General features: G+C 42.6%; 1 protein-coding gene across 1 annotated transcript in view; it reads right to left on the reverse strand.

The window, feature by feature from the left end:
- ZSWIM8 (zinc finger SWIM-type containing 8) overlaps nucleotides 1-16,432 on the reverse strand; it is a 111,824-nt gene that overhangs the window by 15,507 nt on the left and 79,885 nt on the right. The window contains 8 exon segments of the mRNA XM_044298870.1: nucleotides 1,398-1,871; nucleotides 2,009-2,232; nucleotides 3,506-3,795; nucleotides 3,894-4,116; nucleotides 5,589-5,738; nucleotides 9,711-9,747; nucleotides 9,749-9,946; nucleotides 15,998-16,122. Coding sequence (XP_044154805.1) covers nucleotides 1,398-1,871; nucleotides 2,009-2,232; nucleotides 3,506-3,795; nucleotides 3,894-4,116; nucleotides 5,589-5,738; nucleotides 9,711-9,747; nucleotides 9,749-9,946; nucleotides 15,998-16,122 — 1,721 coding nt within the window.

A 16,432-nucleotide genomic window follows, 5' to 3' on the forward strand; every position in this document is an offset into this window, starting at 1 on the left:
GTAATTCCCCAAAAGATGGGTTTATAACCGCTGCTGCGAGACTACAGAGAAATGTAGTCCTGCTAACGGTATATGCACTATACCCAACATAGTCTGGGCCCCTCAGCTCCAGAAAATGGATGGGTTTCATCTCAGACTAAGAGAGCGTCATGGGCAGAATTACATCCAGATAGTCACATGCAGTTTGGGGAAGGACCTTTCCTACATTTTAACACTGATGACCTATTCTCAGAATAGGTGATGAGTACCTGATAGGTGGGGGTCTAACACTTGGGACCCCTGCAGATTAGCAGTGAGAAGGTTACCAAGCACAGCACAGTACATTGTATAGCGGCTGTGCTTGATATTACGTTCAGCCCCATTCACTTCAATGGGGCCGAGCTGCTCCTATGCTTAGGGAAAAGCACAGAGAAGGCTGCGGCGTTACTGCGAGTTCTGCTGACTTCTCAAACACCTGATTGGTGGGGGTTCTGGGAGTCAGACCCCCACCAATCAGATACTGATGGCCTATCCAGAGTTGCTGTTTCAAGGTTCAGGAGTGTATATTCCATTCCTCAGTATGTGTCTAGGATTCATGGTTCATACAGCAGTCGTCTTATTCTGGCATGTGCACTCCCTAAAATAGGCATAGTTTGTGCAACAGTCTATTGTAGTCTCATAAGAGACGTACATATAGATCTCATAGGTGCAGGCCCCAGAGGTCGTCTGCTGCATCCAGGCTGTGAAAGTGGATTGGGTTGAGGAAAATAGCAGAGCTCACTATGAGGCTTTACGGAAAGCACAGTATGTTGGGCTGTTTCAGTTTAACCCACAGCCTGGGCGCATGGTGAGGCACGACAGGGTGAGGGGAACACCATACTAGAGATAGGCCTTGGTCTCAGAGGTGGATCTGCCAGTTCTGGCCCATACTGTGGATATGCAATAAATATCTGAGATGGGCGATCAGAATGTCAGATAACGGACAGGTGGATGTTCTGAGAGGAAAGCAAAAGAACAGCAGGGGGCAGCATAACAAGAGTAACTTGTTAATGATACAATTGAAAATTTGTGTTTGGTGTTATCTATTACAGAAAGGTAATATTTAATTAAGGGTCAACCACAGAAAAAAAGAGGAGTCTTCACTGCTTGTTATATTCCTCAAGCTACACATCATTAAAACGCAATGCACACTGTGATAAAAATAAAAAAGGGATTTAGTATTTAGGAAATACTAAAATAATATAGCATATTAAACCAGGCAAAGTCGGTACTTATTTACGAATCACTCTAAGAATGACCAGTATGTGACACATCACCTCCACTCTATGCTTTCACGCCATGGCTTTGGACTAAAGGTCATTATGGACAACATTTTTGCACTTGTTTCAGTGCACCACATCCCGATCTCCATTGTTTACCTGTGTGTACAATGTTCCAGGAACTGGGAAGACTGTTGGCTGTGGCATTTGCTGACGAGGGATTCCAATGTACTGTGGAGTACACACAGTGGGTATGTGTGTCTGGAGAGTAGTATAAGGGTGTAGTCCCTGGCTGTGTGCATGAGCCATTGCCGTATGCTGCTGGTAGATCGTTGACCCAACTGATATCACCGGGACTACGGTTGCAGCAGTCACTGCAGTTGCCACAGTCACAGTGGAGGTCTCTGGTATTATCCTGCTGTCTGTAAGTCCACGCACCACCTCAGCCACAGAACGAGCACCTCCTGTACTGCAGCCAGTAGCTCCTTCTCTTTGCGCTGGAGTGCCACCCATCATTTGCTCATACAGCCAATACCACTGATGAGCCACTTCAAATAAGACTTCGGGGTAAACACCTCCTCCTTTAGCTGCATCCTCCACTGCCATGCAAGCCTTCTCTAGCATAAGGTTATCCTAGGAAGAAAACGATCAATACGTTTACATGGATAAAAACTCCCAGTGCCTTACAGCTTTAACATTAGACTCAAGTTAATGCATGCATGATAGATGTGAGCTACAAAATGCATTCATCTCCAAGCTATGGTACCTACCTGCTCTTTGCACTGTACCAGAGCTCTCTGGATCTCATTGGGGTTCAATGCATGTGCATGAGGGAGGCAGCTCAGAGCCAGTTCTGCCGCTGCTCGAACCATATTGGAATCTCTAGCTCGGGAAGCCCTGTCTGCCAAAGAGGCCACCTCTGGTGGAGTGAGATGGCCATCCCAGCACTCCACAAGAATATTTAGTGCTGCACTTCCAATCTCCATTGCCTGCCCTGGAATCCAAAATCAGGCTGATCAGTACAAACAATAATAAAAAGCACTGCCATTTATAATCATGTGTGATGCAGAAAAGGTGAATCCATTCAGGAGTCAGGAAATAAATGTGATGGACTATGGGGTCTAAATTAGCCCTGCCACAAGGTAAGATGCAAAAAGTGTTTTACTGGTCAGAATTCTTCAACAGATAAAGACTGACCAAGAAACACTTTGGACCAAACTAACTCTTTTAGCATCATTTCCATTGCAATGCTGAATAAGATCCCGTTACTCACTACGTTTTTCTATCACCCTCATTCTGCAGTCACTTTCAATGGCAACATTTTAACCCAAGATATACAAAAAACAAACAACAAAAAAACCAAACAACCATGACCAAACACTTATTCAGCGGTGAAACAGCGTAGAAACCATTTGTCCCAAGGTTCAGTTTTCTGATTGTACTAAATAAATGAACCTAAATAAAATTAAAGGGACTTCAACGGAATGAATACTGTTTATTACAGGAACCTTGTATACCAATCCAGTGTGGCTGCAGAGGGAAGAAACAGTAGTATTTATGCCTATGGTATTGTGTACAGAACAAGCAATGTCCTAGAGCAGGCATGGCCAACCTGCAGCTCTCCAGCTGTTGTAAAACTACAACTCCCACCATGCCCTACTGTAGGCTGATAGCTGTAGACTGTCCGGGCATGATGGGAGTTGTAGTTTTGCAACAGCTGGAGAGCCTCGGGTTGGCGATCCCTGTCCTAGAGCAATCACGTGCTGATTTTATTCTGTAGCAGCAAAGTGCAGTGTGCCCTACAAGGGACGGTATCCACTGTATCAAAGCCCCTGTTCTTTAGGTTGGCCTTTAACATGTGTGTATAATAGGATAATGTTATTCATTCACTCTTCAGTTCTTTACACCAAATCTCTTTATCCTCTAAGCTGAGTAGTCTGGAAACGGTAGGGGGAATATTATTTACAATATTGCAGGGTCCCATGTACCGCATGTCCTTCCATGCTTAATGTCCACTTCCTTACATGCAATGTCTGTCCCACATCACTCCTATAACCATCTCATTTTCAGTTCTCCTGTAGACATTCATCTGTCTCTGAAGACTCAAGGAACACACCTTCCTGCTACCTTGCATACTCCCACCTACAAAGCTGAAATATTAACCAGAACACTTGAAGATCACCATCGATATAGTTTCAAATACATAGTTATTAAAAGAAACACCATGAAATTGCTGGAGATTCCAGTGATCCATTAGTAATGCTCACCAGTTATCCAGGAGACGTGTGAAGAGTAGGTTCTAGACAGCCAGTTTGGAGACACAAAATTGTGTAGGCCCAGGGCATAGAGACCTATCTCAAAGGCACAGAGGTGCAGGTTGCGATGGGGCCCTTGGTGTCCACCGCTGGAGGATGGATGTGTAAAGATGGATGTGCTGCTGTTCCCACCAGCTTTGATGAGGACAGTCTTTGCCAGCTCAAAATAGAAGTGGGCAGCTGCTTCAGAGGGTTGATTAGGGACATGGGGAGCATGGCTCTCCAAACGACGGCCTTTGTATCTGGACAATTGAAACAGTCAAGTTATTTACCCTAAATTTTATTTCTACTATATGACAGATAATTGCATCTATATTTTATTAAAGATGTAATCACTTACCTTCCAACTTCTACCGTCTTGGCTCTGGCTCCACCACTTGCCCTCCTGCTCCCACTAGACGATGATGAACCAAGTGAATCACTTGAGGAGCTGCTGATACTATCACTGTCCTGCCCTCGTCCCCAAGGAGTAGCACCCCAACCACCACGAAGTGGTCGGCGACTAAGTGTTGGGGAGCTGTCAGATGTAGTTTCTGGCGCGCTGCTGTCAATGCTAGCCATCCCTTTTATCAAAACAAAATATAAATAAAATATAAATAAAATAAAATAGAAACAATACAATTTTGTAAAATGGCAACAGATACGGTGATACGGTCTTTTTTATATACTACACATATTTATTCCCATTGAAAAGGTTGAACCTAAAAATCATAGAACACTTTCTGGATATCTACTGATTGTTGTTTATCTCCAACTGGATTATAATGTAGGTTTCATCTTTGTTTCTGCCTATCCCATTTCTGGTCTGTGGAACGCACTTCCAGAAACTGGAACAATGCGCAGTTCCAAGATTCCAGAAGCAGAACCATAACCAAATCTATTACTGATTATTAGACACATTAACCACTGAATTATTGAGCTGTCAATATGCCTAATCATTCAAAAGCGTTGCCAAAATGACTGGAACCCCAATAAATTTATAATATTAACCAGATGCGTGCTTGATTCTTCTTATCCATAGGGTACAGAATTTCAATCACCAGGATCAAATAATTGGTCCATTGGAAATATGATACACTGGTCAGGAAGGGGTGACTTGATATACCCTCTCCCCCGCTTATGATGTCTGTCACCTTTGCCCTTGGAGTTATGTGACACTGTTTGGTAGTGTTTCTGAGCACTGCTATATTGTTTCTTTTTTGTTCATACTTACCTCATTACCCTCCTGGCCACCATCCATCAGACTCTAAATGCCTGTGTGCACTCCATCTTGAAGACACAGCTTATTATTGAAAACTCCACTTAGAGGTACATAGGTGTTGTGGTCTGTGCCCCTTTCAAGAGCATCTTCCATGCAACAGGTGTTATATTTTGTATTCATATAGGAGGTCTTTCCTTCTACAGTTATATTACCTATAGGTCGATAAGTTTCACATTACTTGTAAAAGCACATTTTATACTGCTACTTAAAGAGAGCCTGTCACCACACAGGCAGCATGCTATAGAGCGGAAGGAGCGGAGCAGATTTATCAATGTTTTAAAAAAATGTATGTGTGTAAATACACACACTAATATGTAGCTCTCTCTATCCATAAAATAAGAACAAGGTGCGGGTCACTGTATCCGTCACTAACCGTCAATGGTGGAGGGCTGACTGATTTCTGGATTGTATGTATGGCACGAGCGGGAGGTGCTGTTCACTTATAAGGGTGGGTACACCCAAGCAGTGGGGATGAGTTTTTCATGCAGTTTTTGAAGCCAAAATAAGAAGGGGATAATAAAGTATACAGGAAAGATTCTACCTCTCTCTCTTTCTATGAATCCACTTCAAAAACTGCATCAAAATGGCACATATGAAGGCACGCCAATTCTTCTTTCACTCCTCATAGTGAAGTCACAAGCACAGCTTCAGTGCATGCCACACAGGGGCACATATAGGTTCTTACCAGCTCAATGTGACGCTTATAAAAGGTGTTATTGTGACCTCTCATTATCCAATCCATAATTATATCAATGCTGACTGAAAGTTAATTACCTGTGTGCTTTTTTTTCTGACGCACTGGTGATCCCCAGCACCTCCCATTATATCCTCCTCGGTTTCCCAGTGCCAGGCGGCTTGGTACTTTTCCTTCCTGTTTGTACACTTGTGCTTCCACCGGTTCATTGCTTGTTTTCTGGGAACTATCTGTAACACAGACACACACACATACAACAGTGTTAATACTGTTCACATAGGAGCAGAACAATCAAAATGACATAAGTGCCAAATCCCTAACATGACAGATACTAATGGTGCCCAATAGACTAAACTGATTGGGTCACCTGCTCTATTTTGACAGAATCGGCGACAGAGGCTCCCAATAAAGCCTGTAATGTAGGTGTGAACACAGCCAAATGTATAAATACAGTGTAAAACTTAAAGGGAATGTGTCATCAGAAAATTACATGGTTTAAATCAATTTTTATGTTAAACATACTTTTTTTTTTTTTTTTTTTTTAAAGCCATAGGTTTAAGATATATCAAGACTTCCTGTTCTTTGAGAGCAGCTGCATAGGCCTTAGACCCAATGGAAAGAACTTTCTAGGCATTCTCTGTGACCTGTACAGAGGTCAGAAGGGAGCTGCTAAGTTATGATATCACCTACTGTGAATGGTGGATACTGTGTTATCTATATGTCTTCGTAATTCAGCCTGTGATGATAATGAGATGGCTACTGAAAAGTTGCCTGTACAGAACCAAAAGTCTCAACATTTTATTAGACCTAGTGTGAAAACTGCAGGATTTTAGATGTGACATGGAAAATTAAAGAAAGCTGTTTAACACAAGAACGTGATTTACACAATAGGTCATTTTCTGATGATGCATTCCAATTAGGGCTCATGCATACAGGTTTTTTTTTGGCCTCAGCTTGATCCGAATTTTTTGTGATTCAGATACGGACCCATACACTTTAATGTGTGATGTCTGCATCCATATCTCCTTTCCATGCCATCTGCAAAATGATAGAACATGTCCTATTATAGTCCGCACTCCGCAGTATGGACAAGGATAGGACAGTTCTATTGGGGGCCAGCCGTTCCACAAAATACACATGGCCGCATCCGTGTTTTGAAGATTTGCAATTTGCGGACCACTAAACAGCCAAAGGTCATGGACATGAGCACTCAAAGGGATATTCCCATTTTTAACATTCCTTCGTCCACAGAATATGCCATAACTGTCTAAAAGATATGGGTTCCACCTCTGCGGCCCACTACTATCTACAGAATGAGGGTCCCCAGACCCGAGGCTGCCTCTGGCCTCTTGGACAGGTGGCTGTGCCTGGGTACATCTCTCTCGATTCACTTCCATGTAAATTAGCTGAGCAACTAAGCATGGCTGCCACAGAAATGAACAGATAGAGAATGCATGTAGAAGTGTGCACCTCTGTCTGTTCCGGTGTTCTGAAGCATATCTTATATGCATGCAACAAATACCTAGGATGACAACACCCCCATATCAATGTGTATGTTAGGTACAATACTGCGCATACTTATATTATGCTGTGTGCAATATTTGAGATTTGACGTTTCGGGGACTGCTTCTTCTGTGAAGCATATTAGTCGATATAATAAAGTTTTTATTATTTAATAAAAAATAATAATAATAATAAAAAAAGGTATGATAGTTGCCAGGACAACTTAACAGACTAGGGCAGTTATGGCGAACCTTTTACAGACCGAGTGCCCAAACTGCAGCCCAAAACACACTTATTTATCTCAAAGTGCTAACACGCACTTTAACCTGAATGCCAATATAGTATATCTTCCATGTACTTTATCATGTAGCTGTAATACCCTGCCTACATTCAGTGCGCTGCCTGTGCTGTTCATAGTGAGCCCTGCGCTGATGAATGGCAGGAAAAGTCTAAGGCATACTGGTACACCATACCAGGGAGCAGGTGCCCACAGAGAGGGCTCTGAGTGGTTTGCCACCACTGGACTAGGGTATAATTTGCGTCAAAATACCAATGACCATACTGCTTCAATGAGACAGAATAGTAAGGGTACTTTCACACTTGCGGCAGAGGATTCTGGAACTGCCGTCGCCGGAACTGCCTGTCGGATCCCTCAAAACGTATGCAAACTGATGGCATTTGTCAGACGGATCAGGATTATGATCCGTATGACAAATCCATTGAAATGTCGGATCCATCTCTCCGTGTCATCCGGAAAAACTGATCCAGCATTCTTTTTTTTTTTTTTTTGTGGTCTGAGCATGCACAGATAGCAAAAACTGATCCGTTTTGCCAAAACACCTGGGGCCGGGTCCGTCATTAATGCATTTCAATGGGAAAAAAATGCCGGATCCGGCATTCCAGAATTTTGGACGGAGATAAAACTACAGCATGCTGCGGTATTATCTCGTCCTGAAAAGGCAAAAAGACTGAACTGAAGACATCCTGAACGTATTTCTCTCCATTCAGAATACATGGGGATAAAACTGATCAGTTCTTTTCCAGTAATTAGCCCCTAGGACGGAACTCTATGCCGGAAAAGAATAACACTAGTGTGAAAGTACCCTAAAGACACAAATAATTAGGAATGTAATGAAAACTGGTGAATGTAAAGGGGCTGTCCCATGACTAAAAATTATTTTACTCTGCTAGATCATGCAAATTAAGTTTTCAATTGGAACTATTTAAGTAAAAAAGCTCTGTCTATATCTAGCCATTACATATTTGTTTGGCACCCCCCTGTGTTCGTTTTATTTTCTGAGAACATACACCAAATGGGGCAGATATACTAATCCTACATATGGAGTCTAGACCTGCACCAGATTTATCACTGTGGCTCAGGCTGGATGATGAATCTGGTGCAGGGATAGAAAGTTTGGTCTAAGGCCTCATGCACACGACCGTTGTTGTGTTCCGTGTCCGTTGTTCCGTTTTCCGTGATTTTCTGTGGACCCATTGATTTTCAATGGGTCCGTTGAAAACTCGGATAATGCACCGTTTGTCATTTGCGTCCGTGATCCGTGTTTTCAGTCCGTAAAAAAAATATGACCTGTCCTATTTTTTTCACGGACAATGGTTCGCGGACCCATTCAAGTCAATGGATCCGTGAAAAAACACGGAGGCACACAAGATTGTCATCCGCGTCCGTGATCCGTGTCCGTTTTTTTTCCTATCATTTGCAAGGCAATCTTGACTTAGATTTTTTTTTTCACTTTCCTTTATGTCTGGTGGTCCTCCAAAAATCAAGGAAGACACACGGAAACAAAAACTGAAACGGATCACGGAACAACGGAACCCCATTTTGCGGACCGTGAAAAAATCGTGTGCATGAGGCCTAACTCTATACCCACTATTGATTGGCTTAGTTTGAGACAGATTTTTATGGCGGATATTAGCCCAAACCTGCTCGAGCAAAGCCACACCTGCTTTCCAGCACTAGAACCAAATGCGCCAAATGGTGCTAATTTGCACCACATTTTGGCACAGTTTACAAGAGTGCATAGGTGCACTGACATTAGTAAACGTGTGGCAATGGGTTAAACCTGTGCTGCTTAGAATAAAATGCCTTTATAGACTTGATTTTTATTGCCGGCCTGCACAATAGCAGGAATCACTCCAGCAACGGCAGGCTGTCTGACTGTACTACTAAGCATGTGAGATAGGGGGCGCCATAACAAGTATGTAACAACAAAAGGAGTATTACTCCAACTGAGAACTTGTAATGTTTTGCATTATCTAATATTTGTCAGACCACCTCTTTAATGTGAACTATTTTCGCTCCATGGTCTCTTACACTGCATGGGGGACCACGTCATTATTTCAGAAACAGTCATAACTTTTTGGACTACAAACCAAGAGAGGACAATACGGCTATGTCAATCACTTCCCTCCTACATGTCCATGCATAATGCAAGGAAAAAAACAAAACAGTAGTGAAAATGTATACATTACAATACACTTCAAACGAGGTTGTCCAACAACAACCCATGTACTCATTCAGTTGTCTTCTCCCATTTTTCTCTCTGGAGAGGAACACTTTTGTTGGATAAGCCCTTTAAGATATTCCTGAGGATAAAAGACTGACCGTCCACATGTGAGCAGTACAGGGTCTATAAGGTATAAGAGCATTGTGTGTAAGGAAAGCTAGATGAGCAAGGTACCCTGTGTGTTCTTCTCAGAGAAGTTTTCAGTAATCCCTCCATGGACCGCGGTGCTCACAGCCTGGCTGCTGGTGCGTGGCTGGGCTACCTGATATTATAATGGCTGCTGTGGACTGGGAGGCATGTTTGGAGGGAGACTTTTGACTGGCTGTTGTTGGTTTACTGGAAGAGTAGAAGGAACTAAGAGTTTGAGGTTTGTGAGTTTGACTTTCACGATCCAACAGCTTGTCCAATATCTAGAGGTTAGGGAAAGAAAGAGAAAGAAAGTATAATAAGTAAATCAGTTTAAGGGATTGCATATTTCAGGGATATGTCATCACTTACTAACTGGAGGCTCTCTGACCTCTAGGATCCAAACCAATAACTAGAGCACATATCTTAAAGGGGCCTTCCAGTTACTTCAAGTTATCCCCAGTCTGAGAGAATAGAGGATAACTATTAGGGCTGTTTCACACGAACGGATGCCATGTTTGACATCCGCTGCGTGAATGACAGCAAAGACCCGATGCGGACTGCAGAGGCACGGAGCAATAACATGACTGATAATGCTCCGTGCCTCTCTGTGACCTCTTTACTACAAAATCACAGTGAGATAAAGTTGTCATTGTGATTTCGTAGTAAAGAGATCACAGAGAGGCACGGAGCATTATCAGTCATGTTAATGCTCCGTGCCTCTGCAGTCTGCATCGGGTCTTTGCTGTCATTCACGCAGCGGATGTCACACACGGCATCCGCTCGTGTGAAACAGCCCTTAGATTGGTGGACCTGCACCCCACAGCCCACGCCCAACTTCCCAAAAGAACATTGAGGCATGCACAATGCTGCTCCATTCATGTCTATGGGGCCTGCTGGAAATAGCAGAGTGCTATACTCCGTCATCCATGCCAGTCCTATGAGAGGAATAGAATGACAGTGAGCTCCGGACCTACCGCTCCATTCATTTCAGGAGGTCTTGCAGTGTACGAGGCCCCCATTCTCATGACTGGTGGCACTCCCAGCGGTAGAATCCCCACCAATCTAATAGGTCACCTATCCATTGGACAGGGGATAACTTAAAATAACCAGAATATCCCTATAAAGGCCAGATTAATACCTGGCTGACCTGTTGCATGTGCACTTGGCAGATGAGGGCATCTGTGTTGGTTTCATGTTCATATGTGCCTGCATTGCTGAGAAAAAGGATTTTTTACATATGCAAATGACAGATGCCATTTAAGTTCAGCAACCCAGTACTTTGCAGGTCAGACAGCATCCCTGTGCAGAGGCTTATGTGACCTGGGCCCCTTCATTATAATGGATGTTCCAGCGGTTAGATACCCCACATTTAGTAACTAATGGCACATTCCTGCAATAAGTTACTACATACGGTGAAAGGAAAACTCCTGTAATAGGGAAAAATATTCGGGCAAAGAGCAATATTCTTATTCGTCATGATCAGTGTTTCATATTTTTGTACAGCTTAGGCTACTTTCACACTAGCGTTCGGGGTTCCGTCACAAGCGGCCCTGAACGCATCCGTACAGCCCCAATGTATTCTGAGTGGATGCGGATCCGCTCAGAATGCATCAGTCTGGCACCGTTGACCTCCGTTATGCTCAGCAGGCGGACACCTGAACGCAGCTGTCTGCCTGGCCGTGCAGAGCCAAACGGATCCGTCCAGACTTACAATGTAAGTCAATGGGGACGGATCCGTTTGAAGTTGACACAATATGGCTCAATTTCAAACGGATTCGTCCCCCATTGACTTTCAATGTAAAGTCTGGACGGATCCGTCTGACTAACTTTCAGACTTAGAATTTTTTCTGAAATATAATGCAGACGGATCCGTTCTGAACGGACCCCATTGTCTGCATTATAGGAGCGGATCCGTCTGTGCAGACACCAGACGGATCCGCTCCGAACGCAAGTGTTAAAGTAGCCTTAGGCTGTATCCACATAAAGTTGCACCGGTAAAAGCTCTTGGCGCACACACACTGTGTGTATCCATAGGGTCCCATTGACCAGATGTATGCCAAAACAGTATCCTATTTTTGCTTATGGAACAGCATCGTAGAACACACTATTCCATCCAGTAAAAAAACTGATTATACAGTGACATGTGCTTCTGCATGTCATTACAAAGTTATAAATGCAGCTGGCAGAGGTAAATGTCTGAAAATATTCCTTATGCATACTTCCAATGTGAGCAGTGCCTTAGACAGATACAGTTAGGTCCATATATATTTGTACACTGACACAAACTTTGTTTTTATCACCTGCTTACTAAAACATATTCAAGTTATAGTTATATAATGGACATGGACATAAAGTCCAGACTTTTAGCTTTCATTTGAGGTTATCCACATTAAAATTTGATGAAAGGTTTAGCAGTTTCAGCTCCTTTACATGTGGAACCCTGTTTTTAAAGGGACCAAAAGTCATCGGACAATTGACTCGAGGGCTGTTTCATGGGCAGGTGTGGGCAATTGCTTCATTTTTTTATTCTCAATTCAGCACATAATAGGCCTGGAGTTGAGTTGAGTTGAGGTGTGGTGCTTGCATTTAGAAAATTTTGCTGAGAAGTAAACATGCGGTCAAATGAGCTCTCCATGCAGGTGAAACAAGTCATCCTTCATCTGAGAAAATGGAGAAAACAGAAAAAAAAACATCCGAGAAGTTGCTACACTGTTAGGAGTAGCAAAATCTATAGTTTGGTACATCCTGAGAAAGAAAGAAAGCACTGGTGACCTCAACCATGCAAAAAGACCTGGACGCCTACAGAAGACAACAGTGGAGGATAATCGCAAAATAATTACCATGGTGAAGAGAAACCCCTTCACAACAGCCAACCAAGTGAACAACACTCTCCAGGATATAGGCGTACCAATATCCAATATAAAGAGAAGACTGCATGAAAGTAAATACAGAGGGTTCACTGCACGGTGCAAGCCACTCATAAGCCTCAAGAATAAGAAGGCTGGAATGGACTTTGCTAAAAACAAAAATCTTAAAAAACCAGCACACAGATGAAACCAAGAACAACCTCTACCAGAATGATGGAAAGAAAAACGTATGACGAAGGCATGGTACAGCTCATGATCCACACCATCTGTAAAACACGGCAGAGGCAGTGTGATGGCTTGGGCATGCATGGCTGCTGGTGGCACTGGGTCCCTAGTGTTTATTGATGATGTGACACAGGACAGAAGCAGCTTGATGAATTCTGGGGTTTTCAGAGACATACTGTGCGCTCAAATACAGCCAAATGCAGCCAAACTGATTGGTCGGCGTTTCAAAATACAGATGGATAATGACCCAAAACATAAAACCAAAGCAACCTAGGAGTTTATTAAAGCAAAGAAGTGGAATATTCTTGAATGGCAAAGTCAGTCGCCTGATCTGAACCCAATAGAGCATGTATTTTACTTGTTAAAGACTAAACTTCAGACAGAAAGGCCCACAAACAAACAAGCAACTGAAAACCGCTGCAGTAAGGACCTGGCAGAGCATTAAAAAGGAAACACAGTGTCTGGTGATGTCCATGAGTTCAAGACTTCAGGCAGTCATTGCCAACAAAGGGTTTATAACCAAATATTAGAAATTAACATTTTATTTACAATTATTTAATTTGTCCGATTACTTTTGAGCCCCTGAAATTAAAGGGAACCTGTCATGTGGATATTTGATTATAATCTAACTAATTATATACAAACATTAACTACTAAAAAGTACCTTAGATGTATTCACTTACTGGTGTGACAGATGGTTACCTCATAATATACACACAAAGATGCCACATGCCGCATGCTAATGAGCTGATTTGAGTCCAGCGTGCTTTCATTGAGTCCAGCGTTTATTTAATTAACAGCTATAGCCATTCCCCTACCCACCTGCTGCTGATTCATATGGAAAAAAACTGTCATTCAGCAGCAGGTGGGTGGGGAGAGTCCTGAGCTCATGAATATTCAGGACTCATCATTATCAGCTGGAGCTTTTCAATACAAGATTTGGGCAATTAAAGAAAGTGACCCAGCATTTTGCTAAGAGAATCAGTCACTTATTTATGTTGCCCTTAGTTACGACACCATAAAACTAGTGACAGGTTCCCTTTAAGTAATTAGGTTTAAAAAATGCTTTAGTTCCTCACATTTTTATGTAATCGTTTTGTTTAACCCACTGAATTAAAGCTGAAAGTCTGAAATTCAACTGCATCTGAATAGTTTTGTTCCAAATCCATTGTTGTAATGTACAGAACAAAGATTAGAAAAATGCGGTGTCTGTCCAAATATATATGGACCTAACTGTACATATGTGACCATTACAAGGGAGTAATCCAGTCTATTTTGGATCCATTAGGGACTAAGCACTGCAGAAGTTACAAGTCTGGTGGCTACAGGCTAACCTGTAACATAGAACATTGGAATCAGGGTTCCACCAGATATTGGAGTATCAATACTTTTTTCAATACTTTGATGCCCAGTTTGGTTCAATACTGAGATTGTCATTTTTTTCCGATACTACACAGCTTACTATCAGTTCCGATTAGAGAACATAGTGCACAACACGGTGCACCATGTTCTCATCAGTCAGTTGTGGCAGTGTAGCTCAGGGAAGTGCAGAAGCCGAGAAGGCTGTGGGGGTGAGAGCTCTTGGAGGACAGAGCTCACTACCCACTAGTCATGTGACCCTGGAAGTGTGATGTCACAGGAAGAGGCGGGGCCTTCTGCTCACTAGAATCTCTTCATATCATCACTATTTAGTATTGGTGTCTGGGGGACAGTGGCTCTGTGGTCACTGCATGGCTTGTCTCGGATTCTTGTGCTTTTTTTCATTGGTTTGATCGCACTCTAGAAGGTGGAAGAAGACTGACATGTTTTACTGATCTGGATTGTGATTCTCTTTGCTGGGAGTTGTAGTGCCACAATCACTGGTGACAGAAAGCAACGGCAGTGTTATATTCTACATGTGTATACTGGTGAGGGATGAGATTTACATGGAACTGTATGTTACAGAAGACTGGCAGAGGGGAGTAATGTTATTTAAATGGGACTGTACGTGACAGAAGACTGGTAGGCGTGGACTGATGTTATTTACATGGGACTGTATGTTACAGAAGACTGGAGGAGGGAATGATGTTATTTACAGTTAAAGGGGTTCTCCGCTTTTCCTATATTGATGAGCTATCTTCAGGATAGGTCATCAATATCAGATCAGCGGAGGACCTACTGCCATCACTCCTGGCGATCAGCAGAAGAGACCGCAGTGCTGGTATGAGCATTACCTTCCCTTCACTCTTTACATACTCGCCATGGACATTGCAGCGGTGAGCAGTGTAATTGCAGCTCCTCCTATTCAGAGCTCTCTCACTGAACTGAATGAGACGTGGGAGCTGTAATTGAACTTCTCCCCAGCGAAATGTCGAGGTAAACAGTGAAGACAATGCAGCACTCGTATGATGTGTTTTCTTCATATAGATGAAAAAAAAGGCCTATCCCTTGTTTAAACGTAAAACATTTATTGAATTAACCTTCACGTTAAAGGGATTCTCCTTCTTTCCTCAGGATAGGTCATCAATATCCGATTAGTGGATACCCGACTGCCGGCACCCCCTGCTGATCAGCTATATGAAGAAAACGCATCATATGAGTGCAGCATTCTCTTCACTGTTTACTTGCTCGCCTTCAACTTTGCAGCAGTGAGCAGTGTAATTCTGAGACGTCACATTGAAGTGAATGAGACGGAGGAGCTGTAATTACACTGCTCACCGCTGCAATGTCCATGGCGAGCAGGTAAACAGTGAAGCGAAGGTAATGCTCATACCAGCAATGTGGTCTCTTCATACAGCTGATTGGTAGTGGTGACGCCAGCAGGGCCCCCGCTGATCTGATATTGATGACCTATCCTGAGTATAAGTCATCAATATAGGAAAGGAGGAGAATCCCTTTAATGTGAAGGTTAATTCAATAAATGTTTTAAGTTTAAACAATGGATAGACCTTTTATTTTTTTGGGCAAAGTATTGATTTGGTATCGAGAAACTTTACTTGGCATCGAAATTCAAATTCTGGTATTGTGACTACCCCATTATTGCTATAAATAAATGAAATCATATGTGTACAGGTACAATTCCTTTTGCAATGGAGCAAAGTAACTAGAATGTCGCTGACTAGACTGTTAGTTTTAGGTGTAAAAATGAGCTATGGAGTAGCTTTCTGGTTTAATAGTTCTGCCTTCCCAACCGGCATACTAAGAGAGACACACATTGTGATGTATTGAATACATTGTTCTTGGCTTCAGTTCTTTAAATACCTTTTTCAGCTTTGATTGATCATCTTTGTAGGTAATCATTAGAGCTAGTGCCAAATCACCCTTCTCTCTTCTGGTTCCCTCACAAAGCAAAGGATGCTCTGCTTCACTGACGGTTGTCTTCATGCCTGGGCAAATGAGTGAGAACAAAAGCAATTAACACCTGATTATTTTCAGTGTTTATACCAATATACACAAGCTAGAGTATAAAAGGGACAAACTGATTTCAAAGCTGTGGATGTTCACCATTATATCTGCCATCTGCTAGATGTATAACGACAGAACATAGAAACAACCATTACAGGAGCCTGGACAACTTTACTCTTCAAGGATAGCTGGTATTAAGACAAAGTTCTGACATGTCATAGGTTTAGACCAGGGATGCTCAACCTGCAGCCCTCCAGCTGTTCCAAAACTACAATTCCCAGCATGCCCTAA

The sequence above is a fragment of the Bufo gargarizans genome, chromosome 6, assembly GCF_014858855.1.
Source record: "Bufo gargarizans isolate SCDJY-AF-19 chromosome 6, ASM1485885v1, whole genome shotgun sequence".
Taxonomy (NCBI): Eukaryota; Metazoa; Chordata; class Amphibia; order Anura; family Bufonidae; genus Bufo; species Bufo gargarizans.